We start from the raw sequence: 25,608 nt of genomic DNA, 5'->3' as shown, positions 1-25,608 counted from the left end.
TTCAATCGATTCACCAGACAGTGCTTGTTGCATAATCTGCGTTTGGTCTGATTTGCGAACCAGTCTCTTATTATTCATGTAGGTCCATGCTCCCGGACGTGGTAGTTGACGCTGTGAAAAACAACCTGCTGCAAGGACCTGAAGCAACTTTTTTTCTACTGCTACGCCTTCTGCAATAAGCTAGGGGAGGCCTGTCTGTTGGAATCTCAAACATGACTAACATTGAGTCATACATCCACCTACTCCTCCTCTCCCTTTCTCTCCTCCTTATTATGTCAAATCTGATTTCATGTTTCTATCACCATATCTCAATTTATGTTGTGTTCATGCATGCGTGTATCATTTGTTTGTATGCTTGTTTGTACTGCAGCTTTGTGGGGTACACTATAAAAAAGGGTTCCAAAAAGGTTCTTCAACTGTCCCCATAGGAAAAAACATTTTGGTTCAAGGTACAACCCTTTTTGGTTTCCAGTAGAACCCTTTTGGGGAAAGGGTTCTTCATGGAACCAGAAAGGGTTCTTCAAAGGGTTCTCTTAGGGGGACAGCCGAAGAACCATTTTAGGTTAAAGAGTGTACTGTGCAGTTGCCTGTAGACAAAGTGAGGACATGATGACTGCTCTGATTGTACTGTTTGCCCCTGTGCCCATCACCCTGCTGCTGGTAGGGCTGGTCTTCCACCTGTACCCCATCAATGAGGAACGACGCCTCCAGCTCCTGAGAGAGCAAGGCAGAGAGTGAGTCATGAACACTCTTGGCTCTCCTAAGAGGCTGCTTTAGCGCTCTTACTCTGACAATAGCTTTCTCTCTAAATCCAACATACTGCCTCACACCTTCACTTACACATACCTGCATTTATGCTTCTTCTCAAACATCCTGCTGCACACTTCCTCTTGATGTTTTGTATTTGCATAACATTAAATATGTGTAGCCCTAGGCCACTAACTGTTCTTGTTTTCCCTCTATTCAGGGTTGAAGCCATACATTCAACTGATAGAGGAGATAGGCTCAACACGCAGTCTTCAGTCAAGACGCCAACCACCTTTTTATTTATTTGAATTTTATTTAGCCTTTACTTATCTAGGCAAGTCAGTTAAGAACAAATTCTTATTTAGAATGCCGGCAAAACCTGAACGACGCTGGGCCAATTGTGGGACACCCAATCACGGCCGGATGTGATAGACTGGATTCGAACCAGGGGCTGTAAAATAGATTTGGATTTTGGTTACTACATGATTACATATGTTTTACTTCATAGTTTTGATGTCTTCACTGTTATTCTACAATGTAGCAAATAGTACAAATAAAGAGAAATCCTTGAATGCCCTCCATACTTCCATTTGTTTGTATGGGTTACCTTCAGATATCCCATGACACTTGTGCGCTTGAGAGTATCCCCTTTCCATAGTGTGGTCATAATACTGTAGTTATCAGTTCAAAACTGATATCTCTAGTTTAAATTGACTGATTTTGATGGGGATTTTTTAAATAATGTTACTTAGATTGACGAACTGGTTAATGTGAAAACATTATTACAGTCCTGACAACTCGCGAAGCTATTCCTGATATATATACTTACTAGAAACAATTTGAACACAAAGCTCACAAATAATTTATACATACACACTTTTAAAATGTGCTAATTGTTGGCAGCCATTTTTTTTTAACAACCAGGAAGATGAAGTTGTCAAGGTCACACCTCACACATGATAGAATTGAAAAGCCCAGGCTGTCCACTCAGGAGAACAGCACTTAATACAGTAGCTTGTATGAGATACGGACCAAAAACTGATGCCCACTAGCGAAGGACAAAAAGGAATTGTCTCAGGAGGATATGAACGATTAGGCATTAATTCTCATCATAACTGGCATTGGCCCATTAATTGTGGTTGCCATCTTCAATGCGTTGGGGCACATTCATTACATTGATTCTGTTGCAAAACGTTTCTTAAACAGAACAAAAGGGGGCGGGATCTACCTTAATATATCCAATAGAAACTCCCGTTTTAAGTTGCAAAACCGAACGTTTTGAAACTGTTTGGACTAATGATTACACCCTTGGACTTCCAGTTCCGCTTACAGTTTTGTGCGTTGGAGAGCGAAAATGGGAGTAGAAATCGAGACCATAACCCCGGGTGATGGTATGGAACAAACAGCAAATATGATTAAATTGGTTAAGTGGATATAGCTAAATTCGTTTACATAAGGCCTGGCTAATTCTCACCCTTTCTTCAATCTTTTAGGCCAGACATTTCCCAAAAAAGGGCAGACATGCGTTGTGCATTATGTCGGTAAGTCAGCGAGCTAGCTAGCTGGTTAGCTTAGCTAGCTATTGTCAGTTTTCTACTTGCGTCGGCAACATAAGTGTTGTGGTATTTGTTGGACAATCTAATATGCAAAGCTGATATAGTCTGATAAACTACGTAACAATTGCCACACCATTTTCTTATCTAATTAAAAGTAAGTCATTTTTCTACGACGAGTAGCTAGTTAGTTAGCTATAATGGCTACCTACACACCCTAACTAAACTAGCTAGCTAACACTAGCTTATAGCTTGACAGTTTTCTGCTGAAAACCAGTGATAATTAATCATTAAGACTGGTGTTAACCAACTTTCCATTGTGCAATAGCTTTATCAGTTTACTGTGGATATTTATTTATCCAGGGGATTTTGATATGGGTGCTATCAAACGGTAACTAGCTACAGTATTTGTGAGGGGACAAAAATGCAAGTAACGTTCGCTACACCGATCTATGACTTTCTTTCAATACTCTATACTCAATACTCTATTGCACGCAGGCTCACTGACTGATGGAACCAAGTTCGACTCATCCCGGGACAGAGGCAAGCCTTTCAAGTTCAAGATTGGCAAGCAGGAGGTGATCCGTGGCTGGGAGGAGGGGGTTGGCCAGGTAAGGTTCTCCTGGGTGTGTGGCCCAGTTGGTAGAGCATGGCGTTTGTAATGCAGGGTTCAATTACCACGGGGGACCAGTACGAAAAATGTATGCCCTCACTACTGTAAGTCGTGAACCACTCTGGATAAGAGTGTCTGCTAAATGACTAAAATGTAAATGGAATGATTAAACCATTTGTTTCATTCGTTTGGAAAATAAAAACAAATGGGGTTAGGAGTGATTTGTAAGGACACAATGGGAGGGTTATGTTATTGAATGACATCTTCAAAATAGGATATATTTTGTTTCAGATGAGCGTGGGCCAGAGGGCGACCCTGACCTGCACGCCGGACTTCGCCTATGGCAGCAAAGGGCACCCAGGCATCATCCCACCCAACTCTACACTGATCTTTGATGTGGAGCTGATGGGCCTGGAGTGAAGCCTGTGTGCACTTGTTACGTGTTTAATTCCACTCAGATTTTCAGGGTGAGAGAATTCTACAAAAAATCGTCTACAATAATTGCGCTCCACTGTTGGTGTTTAACTACAGAGTAGATTACAGTGGTAAGAGCTTAAGAGCTCATTAGAATGTGTGTAACAAGCTTTGGTGCTCATCTCCCATAATCCCCTCTGTCACATCTCTCCTGTTAACCACAGAACTATCCCTGTCCCCCTCTGCAGGTTGACTCCTATCTCGGGAACATGGAGGAAAAGGCTAAAGGAAGATTAATGCACTTGACTCCTGTAAAAGACTGTCTAATAGCTTCAGCACTTCACTCTCCTTTCCATTTAGATTCAAATGTGTTTTTGTCGCTTGCTTAATACCTTATCCTTGATCTAGCTTGTCGTAGGACACCCTAACAAGTCATAGGCCATACCTTTCAGATATCATGTCATTTTATTCTGTAATGTATGTTTATGGTATTGTTTTTTTTTTTTTTTCTTTTTTTTTTACTTCAAATTTGTAAGTCATGCCTGCCATCAGGGGTAAGTACTGGCAAAATTTGGGATAAAGTATCATTACACACATATTAAATTTGATCTATTTCTTGTGGCTCTGTGAGTGGCCTTGCTTTAGAAACTTTTTTGAAAATGTGAACATAAGTGATTTAAAAATATTTTAAAAAGACTACCTAAATGGATCAGGTAATGTCATTTGGATTACAGAAGTTGACTTAAATTAATATTAGTGATGTTTTGATATAGATTTTTTTCAGTTGCATCAACTTTCTGTATGAAACACTGAATAGCATGGCACACTCTGTTGGCAAGAATATATATATATATATATATATATATATATATATAAATATAAATAAAAATGCGTAATTAAAGGTCATTATTATAGTACAGAACTCGCAGAGTATGCTGACAAGTATAGTTTCCTCTCAAGCAACAAAATGGGTCAATTTCCTATGGTGTGTTTGAATAAAAAATATCCTTTAACACCCAGTAGGCATGATATTGTGTTTTTTAAAATAGGATATATAGGAAAGAAAAAATGTCTACATTAAATGTTACTTGCGTCACTGTTTTTATTCTGTTGTGCAGTATCTGAGAAATGGTTCTCCACTGTAGACCAATTCTAGTGATTCTAGCAATTCTCTGAGAAGTGCTAAAGGACATGTTTGAAATCCATTAGTAATCACAAGGAATGCAAAATTGAAAACCTTTTGTTCTAATAGCAAAACCTGATCTGTGATAAAAATGTTTTTCATACCCAGTACCACAGCACACATTGTCAGGAACATCAGCAAACTATGGATATGTAAAATTGCCCCCCTCCCCAATGAGTCAACTCTCACCCCATTGGTTAATAAAAATGTATTATATTCCTCATTAAGAGCTTTGGATATGTTCTAACAATGTCAAAAAGAGACTTCAAATGTTTTTATTTCATATTGATTCCCATGTGTCTAATTCTCCCGAAGCAGACTTCAATAGATGACAAACCGACAAAGGCAACTTTCAGTTTATTTTCAAAGGGAAGAAGAAATACATCCAGGTCTATTTACACTTTGTATTCTACAGCTTTTTTGTGCAATTTTACCAATACTTGTAAAGACTTCATCATAGCTTTTTCTTATTGCTTTTGACTTCTGAATTGGAATAATTGAGAATCTATCACTGTAGCATTAGCGGCATAATGTGGCTCAAAAGTAGACTTGCATGGTTAATGTGTGATGAAAAGTAAAGTAGTATAGTCCTGAAAGTGGAAAAAAGTGCAATGTTTGAAAGAAATATCTAGCCTTTTGAAAATAATTGATAATTTCCTAATATTGTAAATGTTGAAATTCAACAAATGTATTTCCAACAAATACATACATAGCTGGCATTGTACTTGCTTTCAGCATTTGGACATGGATAGTGACAGTGCTAGACTTGTTCAGAATTGTACTCTTATCCTTGGACTATTAATACAATTAATGAAACCAGAAGATAAACGTTTGATCCCTGAAAAGTAATAGATTCCCAATCTCCCATTCGTTGTGCAAACATCTACATTCTCATATTTTCTTGAGAAAATTATTTTTCAAAAACATTCAACTCGAACTCCCACTCAGGTCCCTCGTTGACTTAGCTCTAAAAGAAAATGTTGCTGATGTTTAACAAGGTGAACCATGTTCACCCCAATTTCAAAGACAACAAGAAGATTCATGGAGAATACAGTATGTCAAAGTGTTCAAGGTTCAAATGTAGCAGGTGTGTATTTGAAGGTTCTGTTTAAGGTGAGTTAATAGCAAAGGGTTGAACATTTCTCAGGTTTACATGCAATGAGTTGTGCAGTCATGGGAGCCACTAGACCAGTGGCAAAAAGTTCACGCAGTCTCACGCATTCCCCATCAAATCACTATTGCATTTGATTTCCTAGATAGTTAGGCATTATTACAAATCTAACAAACAAATCATGTAAATCTCAAGGTCATCCTCAAATCAGACGGGTGGAGAATAAAAATAATAAAAAGCAATATAAGTTCAAGTCAAAATCAAAGTCTGATTGCTGTTCTGGCTGTGACTCGTTAGAGGTTGGGGTTGCATGGTTGCTGTGAGGGAAGTCAGGGGGCTAAGGAGTAAAGTTGTCAGATATTGGACGCCCCATTCATGCTTGTGGGGCCACGTCCCCCGCGTCGCAGAGAGTGAAGGGCCACAGCGCAGCAACCCCGTAGCAGAGAACCGATGTGGTACACAGGCATGACCTCCCGCGGGGCCCCATGACACAGCCAGGCCACCGTTGGCACCACCGGCATGGCCACTGCCAACAGGTCCACCAGGAAGTATCGGCTCCAGAAGTTCCGCTGGGGAGCACCGTCCACCCCCTCTTCCCCTCCCACAACGTTTTCACCGTCAACTTCAACAGCCTCAACAGCTTCACCCTTCTCTTCATCCTCCACCCCTGTCACACCTCCTTGCCTCTCTGGTGATAACATTGGCCCAGGCTTGGGCTGGCAGGTTTGGGCCACTGTTGGCATCATTGTCATCTCCACATGGCCATCTGGAGACAGTGGCTCTAGGTTGTAGGAGAGCTGGGGAGGAGGGGAGGAAGACAAGGAGGGAGGGAACAGCTGTTGCTCTGAGTAGGCTGGGGTGATGTTGGTTGTTGCCAGGGAGATGATGCTCAGCTCCTCTCCCCCTCCTTCCTCTGAGACCCAGGTCATGGTGGGGCTGCAGGCCTGGGATCGGACCTCCGGTTTTGCCTCCCTCACGGGGATAGCAGCAGCCACCGCCACTGCAGCCGAGGGCTCCTCCTGGGGGAGGTGAAGGAAGAGGTGGTGATGAGGGAGGTAGGTGTGTCCACTGCACCTGCAGCTGTTACTCAGGGAGTGGCAGGAGTGGGAGACGGGCAGCACAGCCCCTCCACTGCACAGCCTCTCGTAGGTGGAGGAGCGTGGCATGGTAGAGGAGGGGCCGTGGACCAGGGCGGGGCCAGATGGGGTTTGCTGCTCTGACAGAAGGGCCGCCTCCAGAAGCAGGTGGGTCCGCCCCCTTTCTACCTGTGCCGCTGCATGCAGGTCAGGCCCTGGGGCGTTTCCATTACGGTCCACATAGAGGGCCTCACTGCTCAGCCGGGTGTAGGCGGTGCTGCGGCTCAGGGTGCTGGCTGGGGAGCACCCACAGGAGCGGGACTTTGTAGGCCGGGGTCTCTGCGGTGAGAGGTATGGCTTTTTGTCATAGGGGGCTTTTTCTGGGGTGCCGAGGTTTGATCGTACTGTCTCCACGACCTCGTGCAAATGCTGGATCTCCCTGCGCGCCTGCTTCAGAGCCAGCTGGGCCTCGACACGGTGACACTCTTCCACTATCCAGTCCTCCTGCATCCGACACAGCTGGGTCTTCATCTCAGCTATCTCACTGTCCCTGAGAGAGAGGGAAATAGAGAGAAAAAGAGAGGTTGAGAGTATGAGGGCTACCTAGGGCAGAGAATCAACATGTGGTACGCCTTAAAGATGGAATCTGCATTAGGGGAAACAGCACCACTGTCCACCCCAGCACTTTAGTTATTGTTTTGTGGACAAAACTGAGGTGAGGTGCGTCGAGCAGTGTGGTAAAAAAATGGCAGTACATATTCTGCTGTTCTATTGCACGTACAATGATGTCAGAGGGGGAAAAAACAGTGTTTGTTGTTTGCAGTTGTTTATTGTTGTAATATCCCAAACAGGCGTGGCAGTTTCAACCCCCCACAAATAGTATTTGACCAGATACAATGATACAGTAAACAAATTGACAACAAACTTTCGGCATGCTTATAGGGAAGGACATTCAACAAGCACAGCACTTACACTAATGACTGATGATTGGTTGAGAGAAATTGATGATAAAAAGATTGTGGGGGCTGTTTTGTTAGACTTCAGAGCGTCTTTTGATATTATCGATCATAGTCTGCTGCTGGGAAAAAAAGGATGTGTTATGGCTTTACCCCCCCCCCCCCCCCCCCCTGCTATATTGTGGATAAAGAGTTACCTGTCTAACAAAACACAGAGGGTGTTCTTTAATGGAAGCCTCTCCAACATAATCCAGGTAGAATCAAGAATTCTCCAGGGCAGCTGTCTATGCCCCTTACTTTTTTCAATCTTTTCTAATGACTTGCCACTGGCTTTGAGTAAAGTGTGTCTATGCATGTGGATGACTCAACACTATACATGTCAGCTACTACAGCGACTGAAATCACTGCAACACTTGACAAAGAGTTGTAGTTAGTTTCAGAGTGGCTGGCAAGGAATAAGTTAGTCCTAAAACTGAAAGCATTGTATTTGGGACAAATCATTCACTAAACCCTAAACCTCAACTAAATCTTGTAATAAATAATGTGGAAATTGAGAAAGTTGAGGTGGCTAAACTGCTTGGAGTAACCCTGGATTGTAAACTGTCATTGTCAAAACATTTTGATTCAACAGTAGCTAAGATGGGGAGAAGTCTGTCCATAATAAAGCGCTGCTCTACCTTGTTAACAGCACTGTCAACAAGGCAGGTCCTACAGGCTCTAGTTTTGTCGTACCTGGACTACTGTTCAGTCGTGTGGTCAGGTGCCACAAAGAGAGGCTTAGGAAAATTGCAATTGGCTCAGAACAGTATAGCACAGCTGGCTCTTGGATGTACACAGAGACATAATATTAATAATATGCATGTTAATCTCTCCTGGCTCAAAGGGGAGGAGAGATTGACATCATCACTACTTGTATTTATGAGAGGTATTGAAATGTTCAATCCACCAAGCTGTCTGTTTGAACTACTGGCGCACAGCTCGGACACCCATGCATACCCCACAACACATGCCACAAGATGCCTTTTCACAGTCCCCAAGTCCAGAACAGACTAAGGGAGGCGCACAGTACTATATAGAACCATGACTACATCGAACTCTATTCCACATCAAGTAACTGATGCAAGCAGTAAAATTAGATTTAAACAACAATAAAAATACACCTTATGGAACAGCGGGGACTGTGAAGCAACACAAACATAGGCACAGACATACATACACACACACACACGATAACATACGCACATTTTTTTTAAATTTTCCTATTTAACCTTTATTTAACCAGGCAAGTCAGTTAAGAACAAATTCTTATTTACAATGAAGGCCTACTTTTGCTGGACCCCAGAAAGAGTAATGGGGATCCATAATAAATACAGTAGTCCATGAAGGATTCCAGATTTAAAAGGTGATAGAGGCAATAGAGAAGTCTTAGAAATACTATCCCAGGCCAGTTTCTGTAGTGAAATGCTAGACCGTTATTGATGTTGCTATTTTTGTAATCATAATGTGGTTGAATACAACCAGCTGGGTTGTGGAAGAGACACTTCTATGATATCTACAATATGCTATTTTTAAACAAGTTAGCCACTATTCTGCTTCTTTGTCACGACGCATCCCTTCAGACTCACCTGTGCTGCAGCCTCTGGACATTCTCCCTCAGCCTGGCTCGCAGGTGTCTGATACACACCTCCTTCTGCTGCAGCGGGGTGAGGTACTGCTCTGGTGTGGGGGGCCAAATCCCATGGTTATCACTGCAGGTTGCATGCTTCACCTGATGCCTGGATTTGCATAGGGGTGTGAAGGAGAGTTTATGGTGATTATCAGTTATGCATCAGATGGTCAGATAATGAACTGTAAAGAACTGTCATCATAAGAGAGGCTGAGGAAGAGGAATTAGTTTTCACTGAGGTGAGCAGCCTGCTTTATATGTTATGAGTAGATGTCAGTGGGGTTTTTATGCAAGCTCGGCACCTTTCGATTTTCATAATAAATTATGAATCTCAAGACTACATTAAATTTTTTTATTTGTCCTTTTAGGCCAATGCTGCACCTTATTCTAAAAACATTTGCTGTTTTCTTCTGAATCATCTTTATTGCATGATATTTTGGCCTCGACCTAAAAAAAAATATTCTTAAAACAAAATTATGTTTGCATGTCTCTTGCATTTGATGTACAGATGCTCTGTTTTACTTAGGTGGGCCAGGATATGTCCGGGCTGTAGGACTACCCTCACTAGCCCTGCCGGGGTAAGTGTTGGTATTGGAGGCATCGCTATAGGAATGGCGCCCACTGCTAGTGGCCACTGGCCGCCTGTAACAGAGAGGCAATGTTAATGTTACATATTGATTGGACTTATCTTCAGTCACTAACATTAAGAAAACAAACCAAATCAATGCATTGTTTCCAACAACTCACCCACTATACATGTGGCACTAAATTACCCTAGTATGCGTGTGCTTCTTGGTGCCGTCATTTTCATACATCATCACTTTCACACAGTAGCAAAAATACCATATAGGGAGAGAAGGGGGCAGCATTACCTGCGCTGACCTGCAGAGGGCTTCCGGCTTAGAGGGAGTGACATGGGTGTGGACCACCTGCTGCTGGCTCCAAGAGGAAAACTAGGAAGATGGCTCAAAGATGGACTGCATAATACATTATGTACAAACATAGAGAAAACAGAATGGATGTAGTCAGGAGGTAATCTGTTAAAAACTACTGTGGAAAAGCAATACATTTTGTGGACATTTCCTCTGCCTACCAGATACCACTTTTAATCTCAGGGCAAGGACATAGTCCTATGTCATCCCACAGGGCACATACTGGTTGAATCACTTAGATTTTTGGTTGAGATGAAGACGTGAATGCAACATATACATTATTCATTTGTTGTCAACACAACCAAAGGAGCATTTTAAGGAGATGTATCTTCTGCGTGGATAGTTCCATCTGTGACACTTAGTCTGGCTTTAATTCCAGTTTGTCTACAAATTGATAATTGATATGTTGGATTCACATCTCCAGCTCAACCAAAAATATAAGTTAAAGAACAGGACTAAATCAAATAAATCCACAAATGTACTTTAAATAAAGTTTGATTTGATTTAGTCCTGTTCTTTAAGTTTGATTATTGGTTGAGATGGAGATGTGAATCCAACATTAACGTTTTCATTTGTAGACAAACTGGAATTTGTTGACAACCAAACACAACTCAATATCACTTTTTCAATACAATAAATAGCCTATTAACTTGTCGACAAGTTAAAAAAAAAATGATATGTTGGATTCACGTCTACAACTAAACCCAAAATAAAAGTTAAAGAATAGGATTAAGCCATTGGCTCAGATGAAACTATTCTGCGTCAACCAAAAACAATTAAATAATATTTTTTTAATACTGTAATGAAACAGGCAGGGAGCAGGTCTCGAACCCTCGACCCTCTCGCCCGAGGTCCGGCGCACTATCAACTATGCCGCAAAAGCAAGCTCGTGAGCACAGTCGATTTCCGCGGTTATAAACCCAGGGTCGTTACAATACAGTAAAAAGACTAAAGTTAAAGCCATTTTACAAACGAATGTAACAGTATTTATTCAACCTTAAAATGAGTAACACATTCTTGGCCACATGTTTAGGTTAGCCTAATGTAACTATAAATGACTTCGTATGTAATCATAGAAAGCGTACATGTTCAAGATAGCATGCAAAGGTCACAGGTCTGTGGAGATCTTCACAATTGCTGTAATGATCTGCATAGAATCTTGAACAAATTGTTGTATAAATTAAAAATATCTGACATTGTATTCCCATTTGATCTTTGTTGTGCTTTTAAAATGGTTGAAAGCGCAGATAATACATTTAGATGACAAAATAAAGCAAAACATCTGACATTGTTTTTCCATTGGAATTTAGTTGTGCCTTTTAGATGGTTGAAAGCATAGTGATAACACATCCGCATATCAACAAACTTCTGGCAGTCTTTTTGAGTGGGTGAATAAAGGTTGAAATCTCATTGATCAACGTCTCAACCAAATATTACCCACATTTACACATTGAAATTATGTGGTGTGTCCAGTGGGATGGACTCATATGGTGCATTAAAAAAACACATTCAACATAAAACAATTAAGTATTTTGACGGTTTGTTATGGCCCTGCCTGTTAGGAGACCATTGATGAGTAAACCAGTCTGGCTATCAGGAGCTCTTCAACAGATAAAGAAGCCTTTCACAAGACAGACCAGGAAATGCACAGGGGATTCTGTGAGTTCATCGCCATCTCACTGCTGCACACGCCATCCCCGGTAACCACAGACAGATGGGACTAAACATATATCAAAATCCCATGAAGAGACCCAAACAAAGGAAATTACAAAACTATGACAGCCCAACTGGGACAGGGACATATTTTAAAAAGTGCTGTGCAAAACAGGATTGCCTCATCAGCACTTCTCTGGCTGTGACTGAGCTGAGCAACATAGCTTTGCTGTACTATCAAAGATTAAAAACAATCTCAAACAATAAGGGAGCAAAAAAAGTATGATCAAAGCAAAAAACCCTGCTGAGCACAAAGCAGCGAATATACAAAAACAGCATACCTGTGATATGTTATGTTATATCGGTGTCTGTAGTCACTGTGTCAATGGGACAGTTGAGGACAGAGTGCATTTGAGCAACACGGGAAAGTGGCAGAGGCAGGGCCTACCCTACAGTACCCTTGGATAATGATTGAGGGGCCCCTGTGCAACAGGTGGTGGGGACACGCAATGTACTTCTTACGTAATAGTGAGCATCAGGCGGCATAACTGTAGGATGGTGAATTAACAGGTTGCATGTACGCCGTATACGATTATTTGATTAACATGCAGTAATAGGCCTATGTCCGTAGTAGGCTACCTAGTTTTCGTGAAATTACCGAATAAAGTTGAGCATAGTGCTTTACATCATCTGTAGAATGCCAAAGGACAAAGAGCGCTGTGGTTTCGTCCTTGAACAAACTGAATATTCCCTTCACAATATTTTTTTCGATAATAAAGCCGCGCGCAATGTTGAATTGACAAGGAGCTGAAAGACATGCGAAATATCAGTTTCAGCTCCGTGCAACATACATGGATGATAGAATGATAGAAAACAAATACTAGTCTACTATAGATTATATGCCAGTATAAATCTAAAAACAACATCCTACCAGCCAACATCATTTTCCGGTGAACCTAAACATCCCATCCAATGTTTTGAATCTTCAGGATGAGGCAGGAATAGCTGACAAACTAATTACGTCCAGGCTGTGCCCTACATTGGCAACTGATAGGGGATATAATACAAGCCTCCTCTCATGCAGCGATTACCCGACTGTGATCTCTGACATAACAGTACAGTAAAGATGACACGATTCCCAACATTTATGGTACCATATTTGCCAGGCCGATAAATAGTCCTACATCCTGGAGTAGAATTGGTCCCCGCAGGACTTCTGGTGGAATGCGTGTGAACGGTCACTAGTGGCATTTATCTGTACATGGATGCTGTGCTGTTGATGAGAATCCATGCCGAGCCGGCCATGAAGTGAACAGAGGCAATTGCGTAGGACTACACTGCAACGGATTCTCTTAAAGAGACAGTGGATCATGCCGCATCATTCGGCAATTATCTAACACCTACCATTGCTGGGGATGGTCTGAGATAAAAGCTTGTTATGGAGTCTATTTACAAGTGGCAAGGGCATAAGGGACAAGGACATGATCAGGGTAACAGTGATGTAGGCATGTCAAATTCAACAGACTCATTAAAATCCTTGCCATTGTATCAGCATTACACATACAAGTATTAGTTCATCCTATGGTGAATTTGTACTTCTTTTAATTGAGACTTTACACATTAATTAAGGCTCTTATCATTAAATAAGATTTACTGGGTATATTTACATAGCTTTAAGAATAAAAACACAGTAACAAGTAAAAAAATAGCTAAAGTTAAAAACACTACCAAAACCACCCGTATTACTGAAATTGGTCAATCTAAAAAATCTTAGTCTGTCAGCATAATAAATAACAAACCATATTACTCAAACAAGTAAAGCACCTGAACAAAATAACAGAACATTCATAAACTTTTACTGTGTCCCAAATCAGACGATAACTCTTTCCAAATAATGTCTTGTAGGAAGCCTTGTTTTCTCATAAAGGGAATGAGCAACTAACTTGGGTTTGGACCCTGGGAGATACATTGAGGTACCATAACTATCTCAGTAGTGCTTGTAAGTGCTTTATGTCACAACCCAGTTTGGTCACTTTTTTCAAAATTATATTTATTGGTGTATTCAGTTCTCAATCAGCTACCCTCCTACGGTCCACATTTGACGAGGGTGTCAAGACCACTACAGAGTTTGTGCAGTTGTTGACAGAGCAGTGAGTCTATGAACAAGGTGTCTTCATATCAAAACCTCCTCCTCCACTACGAGTCCTACTCTACGTCTCATAGAACCTGGGTCCAGGAGTGGCCATAATGTCAGCGTAAGGCTCGCTTTGGTGCAGGTCGAGGGCCTGTTGTTTCTTCAGCACCAGAAGGCAGAAGAAGGTGGCTGCGGCCTGGGAGCGACTGTTCCTCTCACACAGAGTCTTCAGGCTGAACATGGCGTTGCTGCTCTGAATCTGTTCAGGGATGTCAGGACAACATAGAACATGAACATTTTGTCTCAGGGATAGGTCAGTTTCTGTTTTATATGAAGGATAAATGTCAGATAAGGGAAAATCCCATCTGTTTGTTATAACACAACACACAATCACAGCAATTTCATTTCCACTGATTGTCCCCTAATCCTGCCCAATCCTCTTTAATATCCCTGTCCTCAGTGACTGAGGATTTCTGGGTCAGATCGTAATCGAGCTAACAAGCTGACTAAGTGTAAGAATGGATGCCCTGCTGCATAGGGGTATCAGGTTCTTACTTTGAGAGCATTTAGTAGTTTCTGTGCTCGGCTGGTCATCCTCTTCTCTTCCAAGTCATCCTGGCTGTCCACCATAGACTGTAGTTTGAGATAGCAACACATTACAGAGTGTACCGTACGTCACACCACACTCATGATGACCGTGTGTGTTTGTACGTGTGTGTAAGTTCGCACAAGTGTGTGTGTGTGTATATATATATATATATACAGTCAGGTCCAAAAGTATTTTGACAGTGACACAATCTGCATAATTTGGGCTCTGTATGCTACCACAATGGATTTCAAAGGAAACAATCAAGACGTGCTTAAAGTGTACTTTCATCTTTAATTTAAGGGTTTTGTCAAAATTATTATATGAACCGTGTAGGAATTACAACCATTTTAATACATAATATTCGGGTCTCAAAACTAACATAATCATAAATTAAATTGTGAATTTTAATACTTGGTTGCAAATCTTTTGCAGTCAATGACTGCCTGATGTCTAGAACCCATTGACATCACCAGATGCTGGGTTTCCTCCCTGGTGATGCTCTGCCAGGTCTTTACTGCAGCTGTCTTCAGTTCCTGCTTGTTCTTGGGGCCTTTCACCTTCAGTTTTGCCTTCAGCAAGTGAAATGCATGCTCAACTGGATTCAGGTCAGGCGATTAACTTGGCCATTGCAGAACATTCCAAAAAAGTATTGGGTTGCTTTCACAGTATGCTTCAGTCTTGAAGGAGTTCCCACATATACCGAGCACTTGTTGGCTGCTTTCCCTTCATTCTGCAGTCCAACTCATCCCAAACCATCTCAATTGGGTTGAGGTCAGGTGATTGTGGAGGCCAGCAAAGCACCCCCACACAACTTTTCCTCCACACTTCACGGTGGGAACCACACATGCGGAGATCATCCGTTCACCTACTCACAAAGACACTGCGGTTAGAATCAAAAATCTCAAATTTGGATTAATCAGACCAAAGGACAGATTTCCACCGGTCTAATGTCCATTGCTCGTGTTTCTTGGCCCAAGCAGGTCTCTTCTTATTGGTGTCCTTTAGTAGTGGTTTCTTTGCAGCAATTCGACCATGAAGGCCTGATTCACGCAGTCTCTGAACAGTTGATGTTGAGATGTCTGTTACTTGAACTCTGAAGCATTTATTTGGGCTGCAATTTCTGAGGCTGGTGAAGTTATCCGCTGCAGCAGAGGTAACTCTGGGTCTTCCTTTCCTGTGGAGATCCTCATGAGAGCCAGTTTCATCATAGCACTTGATGGTTTTTGCAACTGCACTTAAATAAACTTATATAGTTCTTGAAATGTTCCGTATTGACTGACCTTCATGTAAAATTAACTTTTAAGAAGGCACACTTGCTGATGGAAATGCATTCTACCTCCTGAAGCTGGTTGAGAGAATTCCAAGCGTGTACAAAGCTGTCATCAAGACAAAGGGTGGCTATTTGAAAAATCTCAAATATAAAATATTTTGATTTGTTTCCACTTTTTTGGTTACTACAGGATTCATGATTCCATACAATGTAGAAAATAGTAAAAATAAAATAAACCTTTGAATGAGTAGGTGTTCTAAAACTTTTGACTGGTAGTGTATATGCATGTCTGTGGGTGTATTCAAAGCATGTGAAAGCACCTGTGTGTTCCGTGGTACAGTCGATGGAGTTTCCCTTTCCATTCCAGAAGGATGAACATACATGGAATCCTCAGACGGGAGCTCAGGTTGAGAGACCTCCAACCTGCTCCCATCCTGAGAGACAAGAAAAAGAGAGATCAAGGAAAGTTGTCAGACAAAGATAGACAATAGGATAACCTTGTTGAATAAAGGTTATATTAATATTTTGTGTTCATGTTGAGCTCTTTACATGTACTGCGTCCCAGAGGTATTCAGGTGGGTTGTCATTCCCATAGTGGTGCAGAGGAGTGAGCTCCACATTGTGTCCAATTCTCTCAGGATCCATGGTCTCATGCAGGACACTGAGCAAGGCGCTTGCATCTGTTTCCACTGTACAGAGACACATAAAATGTATAAACCCAAATAGGAAACATAACAGTTCCAAGGTAATGGGGTCCGGGGGCACTTTAATTCCCTCAATTTCATTTAATGTAATGGCTAGTGTAATGTTCTCAGACGATAATTTCTATAACATGGTGTTGCTCTCTGTAAATATGATCTCCTACCCTCATGTCTCTCCTCTCTCATCTCTTCAAGGTCATCTTCATTGACAACTCCATCTGTTTTCACACGGAACACATCCCTGGAATAGAGCTGCAGAGACAGAATGGGGGCAGTTGTTGAACCAAAATGCACCGCTGCTATACATCACTGGTTACAGATGTGAATTAAATTTCCTCACTTAAGTGTGGAATACAATATGTATCTATTATAGGTATGAATTAGGTGGAACAACATTAAGCTGAACCTGTATTTTTTTATGGAACAGATGAGATAAACATTACAGGTAAATATGTCAACCTACATTTGACTGATGGGACAGATGTTAATTTCAGACCCTGCTTACCTGTTGCAGGTGTGGATGAATGACAGGGGCACAGAGGTGACTGAAGAGCCTGTCCACCCCACCACTCTCTTTCCATTGCATGAGTTGGCGGGTAGGCGGGGCGATGTCCAGTGGGGCAGTGAGATCTGAGTAGTCAGAGAGTTGCTCCCTGATGGCCTGGTTGGACAGCTCCTTGGCCTGGTCCACCACCAGTCTCCTTCTCCTCTTCCCCTTCCTCCTCTCTAAGGTTGCTAAGGAAGCGGAAGGCAAACAGAAGGTTTAACTCCAATGGCTTATCTATGCTTCTCACACAAGTTTCCAACGCAGGTAATAAGTAACAGGATATTATGTTACTTATGGCTTTGATGTGTGATAGAGGTTGTGCCCAGTTAGATAACTGTGTGTTTGAAGGACAGTAAATGCATTTATGAGAATGGCCATGTTGGGGTGTAAAGATGTTGCGTGTCAGGCAGCTAAATAGTTACGCGTAACAGTGACAGGCTCCAGAGCGAAGCCCTCCTCCTCATTGCCCAACAGAGTTGTCTCATTCAGGACAGGGTGATCCTCCTCCATGGGTGCAGATGTAGTAGAGCTGTCTGGATGACCTGCAAGGTTTTGGAATGAAGGGCATACCATAAAGTAGACATGGACAGCATACAATGGATTAATATTATACTGTATAATGTAATAACGATGAAGCACCCCATTTTGGGAAAAGTTCCAGCACCGGAAAAATCAAATTTAATTGCAGCAAAGTTAACATCAAACTGAAAATGGCACCTGAATAATGAAAGGATAATTTTCCAGTATGCACTGCCACTTGCTGCCAGAGCACTTCAACACTTGCACAAAGTAGAACCAAAGATTTTTATAATTAAACCAAGAAAGATCACAGCCTGTCGTTTCAAGTGGAAACAAAGGAGCCATAGTGGGCAGAACAGGCAAGGAGGTGGACAGAGCCAAGCATAAGCTAGCCAGATCCTAATGGCGCGTTCTAGCCTGCATTTACATATTTACGTTGGGGAACGCCTTCTCTGAAGTGCGTGTGTGCAATAATTCAATTCGTCTTTGCACTCCTAAACAACACTATTTATTTTTTACTTTGGCAAAGGGTAAAGTCCACAAAACTTAGTCCACTCTGTTCATAAAATATTGTAGTTTCGGGAACAGAAAACTGTATTGAGATCAAATGTTTCATCGATGAGATAATTAGCAGAATGTCGGCCAAAATCCATCTCGTTCCATCTTCTCACACTGCCGGCCACTGGGCTTCGTCTCACTACCATATTTGGTAGTGAGTGGAAACACCAAGTGGATGCTTCACACTTATACATGTGGTGAAATATCTGTCTTGTTGTTCTATCTGTGGTAGAAATGTGGTCTCATACAGATGGAGACACCTTCATACCAATACCTACAGTTACACTGAATATTTAGACAGGGTTAGAAGTTTCCTAAAAAACAGAAGCAAAATAAACACAAAATTACCTTCTTGGTTAACATCCATCATAGCAGTCTCCGGCAACATATTTTGTTGTTCGGCTTCGAAAAAATCTGTCAAAACAGCATGCTCACTGGAACTGGCTAGAGAGTCTACACAGGATTTGAAAAGGAATTTGAGACGTTGTCTAGGTTTGCATTTGAACATTGTTGATGTGTTCAGATGTGGAACCGATATGTTATCTTAAAGTGAAACTGCTCCTACGAGTCCAGGTCAGGATGCAGGGTTGGGGAGTAACAGAAAACATTTAGAAAGTAATCTACCTAACCCTGTAAGGACGTCACCCAGGATGTCCAAGCCTGTGTCCTCATCGCCAAAAGCATCTCCTTGCTGGGCCAGGCTTAGGAAACTCACGTCTAACATGCCCCCTTGGTGAGACTGGGTCTCATCACCTAAAATGTTTTGATACAGAGTAAGTCAGAGAAAGTTATTGACAGCAATGTGAGTGAAGGAGAGAAACGTGGGCTATGGCGAGAAGGCAAGATAAAACTAGAGTTTTGAAAGGGAGGGTAAACTAACTTTGAGGGAGAAACAGGCAGGTACTGTGGAGTAGCAACCCTAACACTTACCAAAGTCCTCAAATGTGAGAAAGCTATTTCCAAAATCCTCTTTGAGGGTGATGTCCTCTGTTCGGCACTGATTCAGTGAAAAATGGTCCACAACACCTATGGCACTAGGGTCCGAGAGAGGAGAGAACATAACAAATTACTTTTTGATACAAATACTGTGATGTGAAGCATCCACACCCCCATAATCTACTGAAACTAGCCTAAATTGAGTATTGGGTGAATATCGTTTTGCTTTGAATGTGAGCGGGTGAAATGAGGAGAGAGAGAAAGAAAAACAAAAGTACTTTGCATCTGGTAGCTGGGAATCAAAGTCAGTGAAATCCTCCATTAACGTGATTGCTTTAAGTGTGGCCTCCAGTGCCTCAGCAGGCATGTCAGTCTGTCCTGATGGTGACACAACAGAAATAAATGTATAATTTGATACAAGACTTCAGCTGATATATTCTTCCAATGATCAGAATAACATGGAATTACTGTCATTAAAATGTTGACATTGACCACACAAAACAGATACCTGGCTAACCTGGTCTGAAGGCCACTTTGATTTTGACAACAGAGTCATTGCAATCAGCAAGGAGATATTTGGCTTTTCTGAAGTATATCCTCACTATTCCCAGAAGTAGGTGGCCAGAAGTTCGTAAGCCGATCTTTATCTGAAAATGATTGCACACAAGCAGAGGCAGATCTAAGTTATATCAGTCATTTCATCAGTGATGTGCTCATTGGTATCAGATATTTTTTCACAGACATTGAGACAAAAAAATAATTGAAGGAGACAACAAGAGTACATGATGGTGAGCTAACATCGGCCTAACAAACGTTAAAACAGTGGCAAACACATTTCATCCCATTGTTTGTACACTTTTGCGGACAGAACAAAGTTTAGCTTACCTGTGGGGAGATTATGTCTTTGATGGTGCTCTCCAAATTGCATTCAAACACATGAGTTTTGGTGATTTTCCGCTCCCAATGAGCTGCTAACCAAATTTTGGCCAGAGGCCCGCGCTTGGATGTGAAGAGCTGAGTATAGAACATCATGGTGAAAGCCTTGGTGGTCTATCACCTAACTTAACTTAGTCCTCGACCTGTTGATAACTGCGGGGGTTGTTTGATAAGAACAACAAGTTGGTTAATTTGATATGGCACAATTCACTTGTAAAGTATTTGTTTCAACAAGCATTCGACTATGAAAAAGCGCCACTTTCTCGAAAGCGTCGTTGACAACGAGCTACAGCTAACTTTGACGTTGCTATATGGTCAGCTAGCAAATTAATTAACCAGCTAGTTACTGTAGCTGAAGAAAAAAAGTTCAATTTCTGAACAACGTTAGCCCAGTTTTCAGATAAGATACAATACCTTGATACTCACACGTTTAAGTCCAAAGTAAGCCTGTTTGGCGGTGGTAACACGCTGAAAAGCTAGGTAGCGATGGCGCGAGATAACGATATTAGCCCGCTCATTCGGCACCAGCTTGGCACGCGAGTGGAGCAACCCGCCTCAAGCAAAGTGATAGCTATCAATATAGCTACAGCATGGTTCGGTGAGGTTTCAACCTCTTTATCAAACACAGTACCTGTGTGTTTTTATGCTTGATTGTATGGAGGGTGACCAGTTCCAGTTCGAAAATGCAATACTTAACCGTTAAATAGGAATGTGAAAATGATACATGCGTTTATGTTTTCATATCAGTGCGCATGATTCATGCCACAATGAAATTGTTATTCAAATCAAAACCAAATATGGCATCTGACATTCGAAATAAAAATGATAAACAGAAAATGGCAAATGGTTAAACAGAAAATAGTACATGTAATATGGGAATGTGCTGTTTTCATTTTAATTTCCCAACTACCCAATTGAGCGTTTTCTCTTTTAATTTACATTTTCAAAGTGCATGCAAATTGTTCATAGAGGCTAGAACCAGGAGAGCAACACCACCATGCAGTGATACATCCTTGCCAACCCTAACCCACTCTCTCTGTGCATTGATTTTAGACTAGTGTAACTGACAGGGTTCAAACCTGGTGTACTCTACACCAGAAGAACATCTTAGCCTACTAAGCCAAAGCCTGGGCAGTTTAGCTTGGAGAGCCAATGTAAGTTGTTGGGTCTCAGGCAAAGATACTCAACACTAGGCAAAGTTACTCATCATATATGCATTCCTCCTGGTTTATTGTTCATATGATGAGTAACCTTGCCTGATACCTGAAGAGTTGCATAGGCTTTGGTTTAGTGGGCTAATGTGCTCTTCTGATGTGCAAGACGACCCTTATTTGAACCCTGTCAGTCATATTTGTGCCATGGCTCAGATGGGTATCTGTGAGGAGGAGGAGGTCAAAGGATGGTGAATTGTAACTGAGGTGGTTCAGTTACCACACATATATGATGAGTAGGCCTAACCTTGCCTGAGACCTGAAGAGTAGCATTGGCTCCCTGGGTCAATGCCTAAGCTTCAGCTTTGTAGGGCTATGCTTTTCTGGTGCGTAGGAGACCTGGGTTAGCACCCTGTGTGTTGGTTACGCTAGTCAAATCAATGTACAGAGAGCCTGACATGGCTAAATTGTACCACCACATGGGGGTGTGGTGTTGCTCTCCTGGCTCACACCTCAAAGAAGCTATTTGCATGCACTATGAAAATGAAAATTGAAAAGAGAAAATGCTTAATTGGTTAGTGGTAAAATGACAACGGACACTTTCAAATTCTCTTTGCACATTACATTTTTGATTTTCTGTTTACCATTTGGCTTTTTACATTTACCATGTTTATTTTCTGTTTACCATTTCAAATTTTAAATGAACCATTTTCGATTTTAATTGTAATTTTGCAACTTAATTGTGGCATGAATCATGCACACTGTTATGAACGGTGCTTGACTTGGGTTTAAAGAAGTGCAGGTGCTTTCTTTTTCGAAGTCGGTCCATTAGACTCTGTTCACCAAAATTCACAAATCTCATTATGCTATAGAGACCTCTAATTCACTGTTAACGGTTTATACGCATTTTCCATGACTTCTCCATGACTTTTAACCACATTTTCATGACTATTATTATAGCCTACATGAAAAAGAAAGCATTATTGACACTGGAAATCTGCTGTGTCTGATCCCATGGAGACCTGCCACCTCCTGCCACTGTGCCCTTAATCAAGGCACTTAGCCCCCCACATATACAGTGCCTTGCGAAAGTATTCGGCCCCCTTGAACTTTGCGACCTTTTGCCACATTTCAGGCTTCAAACATAAAGATATAAAACTGTATTTTTTTTGTGAAGAATCAACAACAAGTGGGACACAATCATGAAGTGGAACGACATTTATTGGTTATTTCAAAACTTTTTTAACAAATCAAAAACTGAAAAATTGGGCGTGCAAAATTATTCAGCACCCTTAAGTTAATACTTTGTAGCGCCACCTTTTGCTGCGATTACAGCTGTAAGTCGCTTGGGGTATGTCTCTATCAGTTTTGCACATCGAGAGACTGACATTTTTCCCCATTCCTCCTTGCAAAACAGCTCGAGCTCAGTGAGGTTGGATGGAGAGCATTTGTGAACAGCAGTTTTCAGTTCTTTCCACAGATTCTCGATTGGATTCAGGTCTGGACTTTGACTTGGCCATTCTAACACCTGGATATGTTTATTTTTGAACCATTCCATTGTAGATTTTGCTTTATGTTTTGGATCATTGTCTTGTTGGAAGACACATCTCCGTCCCAGTCTCAGGTCTTTTGCAGACTCCATCAGGTTTTCTTCCAGAATGGTCCTGTATTTGGCTCCATCCATCTTCCCATCAATTTTAACCATCTTCCCTGTCCCTGCTGAAGAAAAGCAGGCCCAAACCATGATGCTGCCACCACCATGTTTGACAGTGGGGATGGTGTGTTCAGCTGTGTTTCTTTTACGCCAAACATAACGTTTTGCATTGTTGCCAAAAAGTTCAATTTTGGTTTCATCTGACCAGAGCACCTTCTTCCACATGTTTGGTGTGTCTCCCAGGTGGCTTGTGGCAAACTTTAAACAACACTTTTTATGGATATCTTTAAGAAATGGCTTTCTTCTTGCCACTCTTCCATAAAGGCCAGATTTGTGCAATATACGACTGATTGTTGTCCTATGGACAGAGTCTCCCACCTCAGCTGTAGATCTCTGCAGTTCATCCAGAGTGATCATGGGCCTCTTGGCTGCATCTCTGATCAGTCTTCTCCTTGTATGAGCTGAAAGTTTAGAGGGACGGCCAGGTCTTGGTAGATTTGCAGTGGTCTGATACTCCTTCCATTTCAATATTATCGCTTGCACAGTGCTCCTTGGGATGTTTAAAGCTTGGGAAATCTTTTTGAATCCAAATCCGGCTTTAAACATCTTCACAACAGTATCTCGGACCTGCCTGGTGTGTTCCTTGTTCTTCATGATGCTCTCTGCGCTTTTAACGGACCTCTGAGACTATCACAGTGCAGGTGCATTTATACGGAGACTTGATAACACACAGGTGGATTGTATTTATCATCATTAGTCATTTAGGTCAACATTGGATCATTCAGAGATCCTCACTGAACTTCTGGAGAGAGTTTGCTGCACTGAAAGTAAAAGGGGCTGAATAATTTTGCACGCCCAATTTTTCAGTTTTTGATTTGTTAAAAAAGTTTGAAATATCCAATAAATGTCATTCCACTTCATGATTGTGTCCCACTTGTTGTTGATTCTTCACAAAAAAATACAGTTTTATATATTTAGGTTTGAAGCCTGAAATGTGGCAAAAGGTTGCAAAGTTCAAGGGGGCCGAATACTTTCGCAAGGCACTGTAACTGCACTGTTAGTCACATCTTGTCAACATGTGGTAAACCTTCCATCTGGAGAGCTCCTGGTTGTGCAGGCTTGTCTTTAACATTACAACCAAATAATTGTCTTTCTAAAATGATTCCCTCATTCAATAAATCAGGGATCAAATGGATAAGGTAGGAATCGCATCTTTCCTATGATGCAGATTTATTTCATCTCTACAGTGCCGGTGGAATGGCAACAACAAAATTAACGCTTAGTTGTCTGTAGTTAACTTGTAGCAGTTATCTCGCTAGTTATATTTTGAATTGGTGATCTAGTTACTCTGTCTGTCATTATTTTATACCGGCTGCTGAAATGTTGTGCTCTCTCTCCTCGGGCAACGGCCCACTCACACTGGCACGCAGCACCACAGACATGCACTGAAGGGTCATTCAGATAATGGCTGAAATGTAGTTTTTTAATTGATTGATCATATTTAAAAGTGTTCTTTCATGAATTACATTAACAACAATTATGAAACTAATTTCCATTACTTTTCATGACCTTACAAACCCTCATTTGACAACTTGGAACAGCGCATCATACCATTTCTCCAGGTCATCTACAAGTCTCTGCTAGGTAATGCCCCGCCTTATCTCAGCTCACTGGTCACCATAGCAGCACCCATCCGTAGCACGCGCTCCAGAAGGTGTATCTCACTGGTCACCCCCAAAGCAAATTGTTATTTTGGCCGCCTCTCCTTCCAGTTCTCTGCTGTCAATGACTGGAACGAACTGCAAAAATCACTAAAGCTGGAGACTCTTACCTCGCTCAGTAGCTGTCTCCCTCATCAGCTGTCAGAGCAGCTCACAGATCACCGCACCTATACATAGCTCATCTGTAAATAGCCCATCCAATCTACCTCATCCCCATACTGTATTTATTTATCTTGCTCCTTTGCACCCCAGTATCTCTACTTGCACATTCATCTTCTGCACATTCTACCATTCCAAGGTTTAATTGCTATATTGTAATTACTTTGCCACCATGGCCTATTTATTGCCTTACCTCTCTTATCCTACCTCATTTGCACATGCTGTATATAGATTTTTCTACTGTATTATTATTATTGATTGTATGTTTGTATATTCCATGTGTAACTTTGTTGTATGTCGAACTGCTTTGCTTTATCTTGGCCAAGTCGCAGTAGCAACTGAGAACTTGTTCTCAACTAGCCTACCTGGTTAAATAAAGGTGAAAAAAAATAATGTTGACACATTTTCAATCTGTGCAATACTGTCACTCACAGATTCACAGACTAGCTGCAAATCAGATTGAACAAAGCGGAATCAGGAAATGAATGCCCACTCACCATTGCTATTCAATGAATATTCCGCCTTCATTCTGCTTTGATCAACCTTTTTTGCCTCTGTGTGTGAATCTGGGCAAGCGATAGGCTACTTTATTTTTATAAAGGAGCTGGTACATTCCCCCAGAATTAGAAGTGCCAGTACGGCGTTCTGGACAGCTCCGACCCAAGTCAAGCACTGGATATTAAAATAAAAATGTATTTATCATTTTCACATTCCTATTTAGCATTCAAGCATTGCATTTTTGAACTGGCACTGATCACCCTCCATATAATTGTAAATATTAGCTAATCCAAAAATGTATTACCCTGAAGTACAGGAAATGTTATGAACT

At 41.5% G+C, this 25,608-nt stretch overlaps 3 protein-coding genes across 6 annotated transcripts; 1 reads left to right on the top strand and 2 right to left on the bottom strand.

Moving 5' to 3' along the window:
* Nucleotides 1–1,738: 1,738 nt before the first annotated feature.
* On the top strand, nt 1,739–4,733 carry LOC110492764 (peptidyl-prolyl cis-trans isomerase FKBP1A). The gene is made up of 5 exons (XM_021567243.2): nt 1,739–2,138; nt 2,241–2,288; nt 2,799–2,911; nt 3,205–3,380; nt 3,576–4,733. Exons 1-4 carry the CDS (start codon nt 2,102–2,104, stop codon nt 3,331–3,333), a joined length of 327 nt encoding a protein of 108 aa, XP_021422918.1. The 5' UTR covers nt 1,739–2,101; the 3' UTR covers nt 3,334–3,380; nt 3,576–4,733.
* LOC110492762 (syntaphilin) lies at nt 3,822–13,155 on the bottom strand. 2 transcript variants are annotated; one of them, XM_021567237.2, is made up of 5 exons: nt 12,836–13,155; nt 10,192–10,296; nt 9,842–9,961; nt 9,279–9,428; nt 3,822–7,247 (listed from the first exon to the last, which is right to left on the bottom strand). In XM_021567237.2, the coding sequence occupies exons 1-5, from the start codon at nt 12,871–12,873 to the stop codon at nt 5,975–5,977; spliced, it is 1,686 nt and encodes a 561-aa protein (XP_021422912.2). In that variant the 5' UTR covers nt 12,874–13,155; the 3' UTR covers nt 3,822–5,974. The 2 variants fall into 2 exon arrangements, with proteins under 2 accessions (XP_021422912.2, XP_021422910.2); XM_021567235.2 differs by lacking the exon at nt 12,836–13,155 and having other exon boundaries at nt 10,192–10,796.
* A 333-nt stretch (nt 13,156–13,488) lies between these two features.
* LOC110492763 (double-strand-break repair protein rad21 homolog) lies at nt 13,489–20,802 on the bottom strand. 3 transcript variants are annotated; one of them, XM_021567240.2, is made up of 14 exons: nt 20,521–20,801; nt 20,044–20,247; nt 19,676–19,805; nt 19,437–19,536; nt 19,153–19,256; nt 18,847–18,975; nt 18,571–18,675; nt 17,568–17,687; nt 17,104–17,333; nt 16,763–16,850; nt 16,447–16,586; nt 16,218–16,331; nt 14,594–14,671; nt 13,489–14,297 (listed from the first exon to the last, which is right to left on the bottom strand). In XM_021567240.2, exons 2-14 carry the CDS (start codon nt 20,188–20,190, stop codon nt 14,115–14,117), a joined length of 1,668 nt encoding a protein of 555 aa, XP_021422915.2. In that variant the 5' UTR covers nt 20,191–20,247; nt 20,521–20,801; the 3' UTR covers nt 13,489–14,114. The 3 variants fall into 3 exon arrangements, with proteins under 3 accessions (XP_021422915.2, XP_021422916.2, XP_021422917.2); XM_021567241.2 differs by having other exon boundaries at nt 13,935–14,297; nt 20,509–20,802; XM_021567242.2 differs by having other exon boundaries at nt 13,935–14,297; nt 18,571–18,636; nt 20,521–20,798.
* Between the last annotated feature and the right edge of the window lie 4,806 nt (nt 20,803–25,608).

Source organism: Oncorhynchus mykiss, chromosome 16 (assembly GCF_013265735.2).
Source record: "Oncorhynchus mykiss isolate Arlee chromosome 16, USDA_OmykA_1.1, whole genome shotgun sequence".
Lineage (NCBI taxonomy): Eukaryota > Metazoa > Chordata > Actinopteri > Salmoniformes > Salmonidae > Oncorhynchus > Oncorhynchus mykiss.
This window is presented reverse-complemented; position numbering and strand designations above follow the sequence as displayed.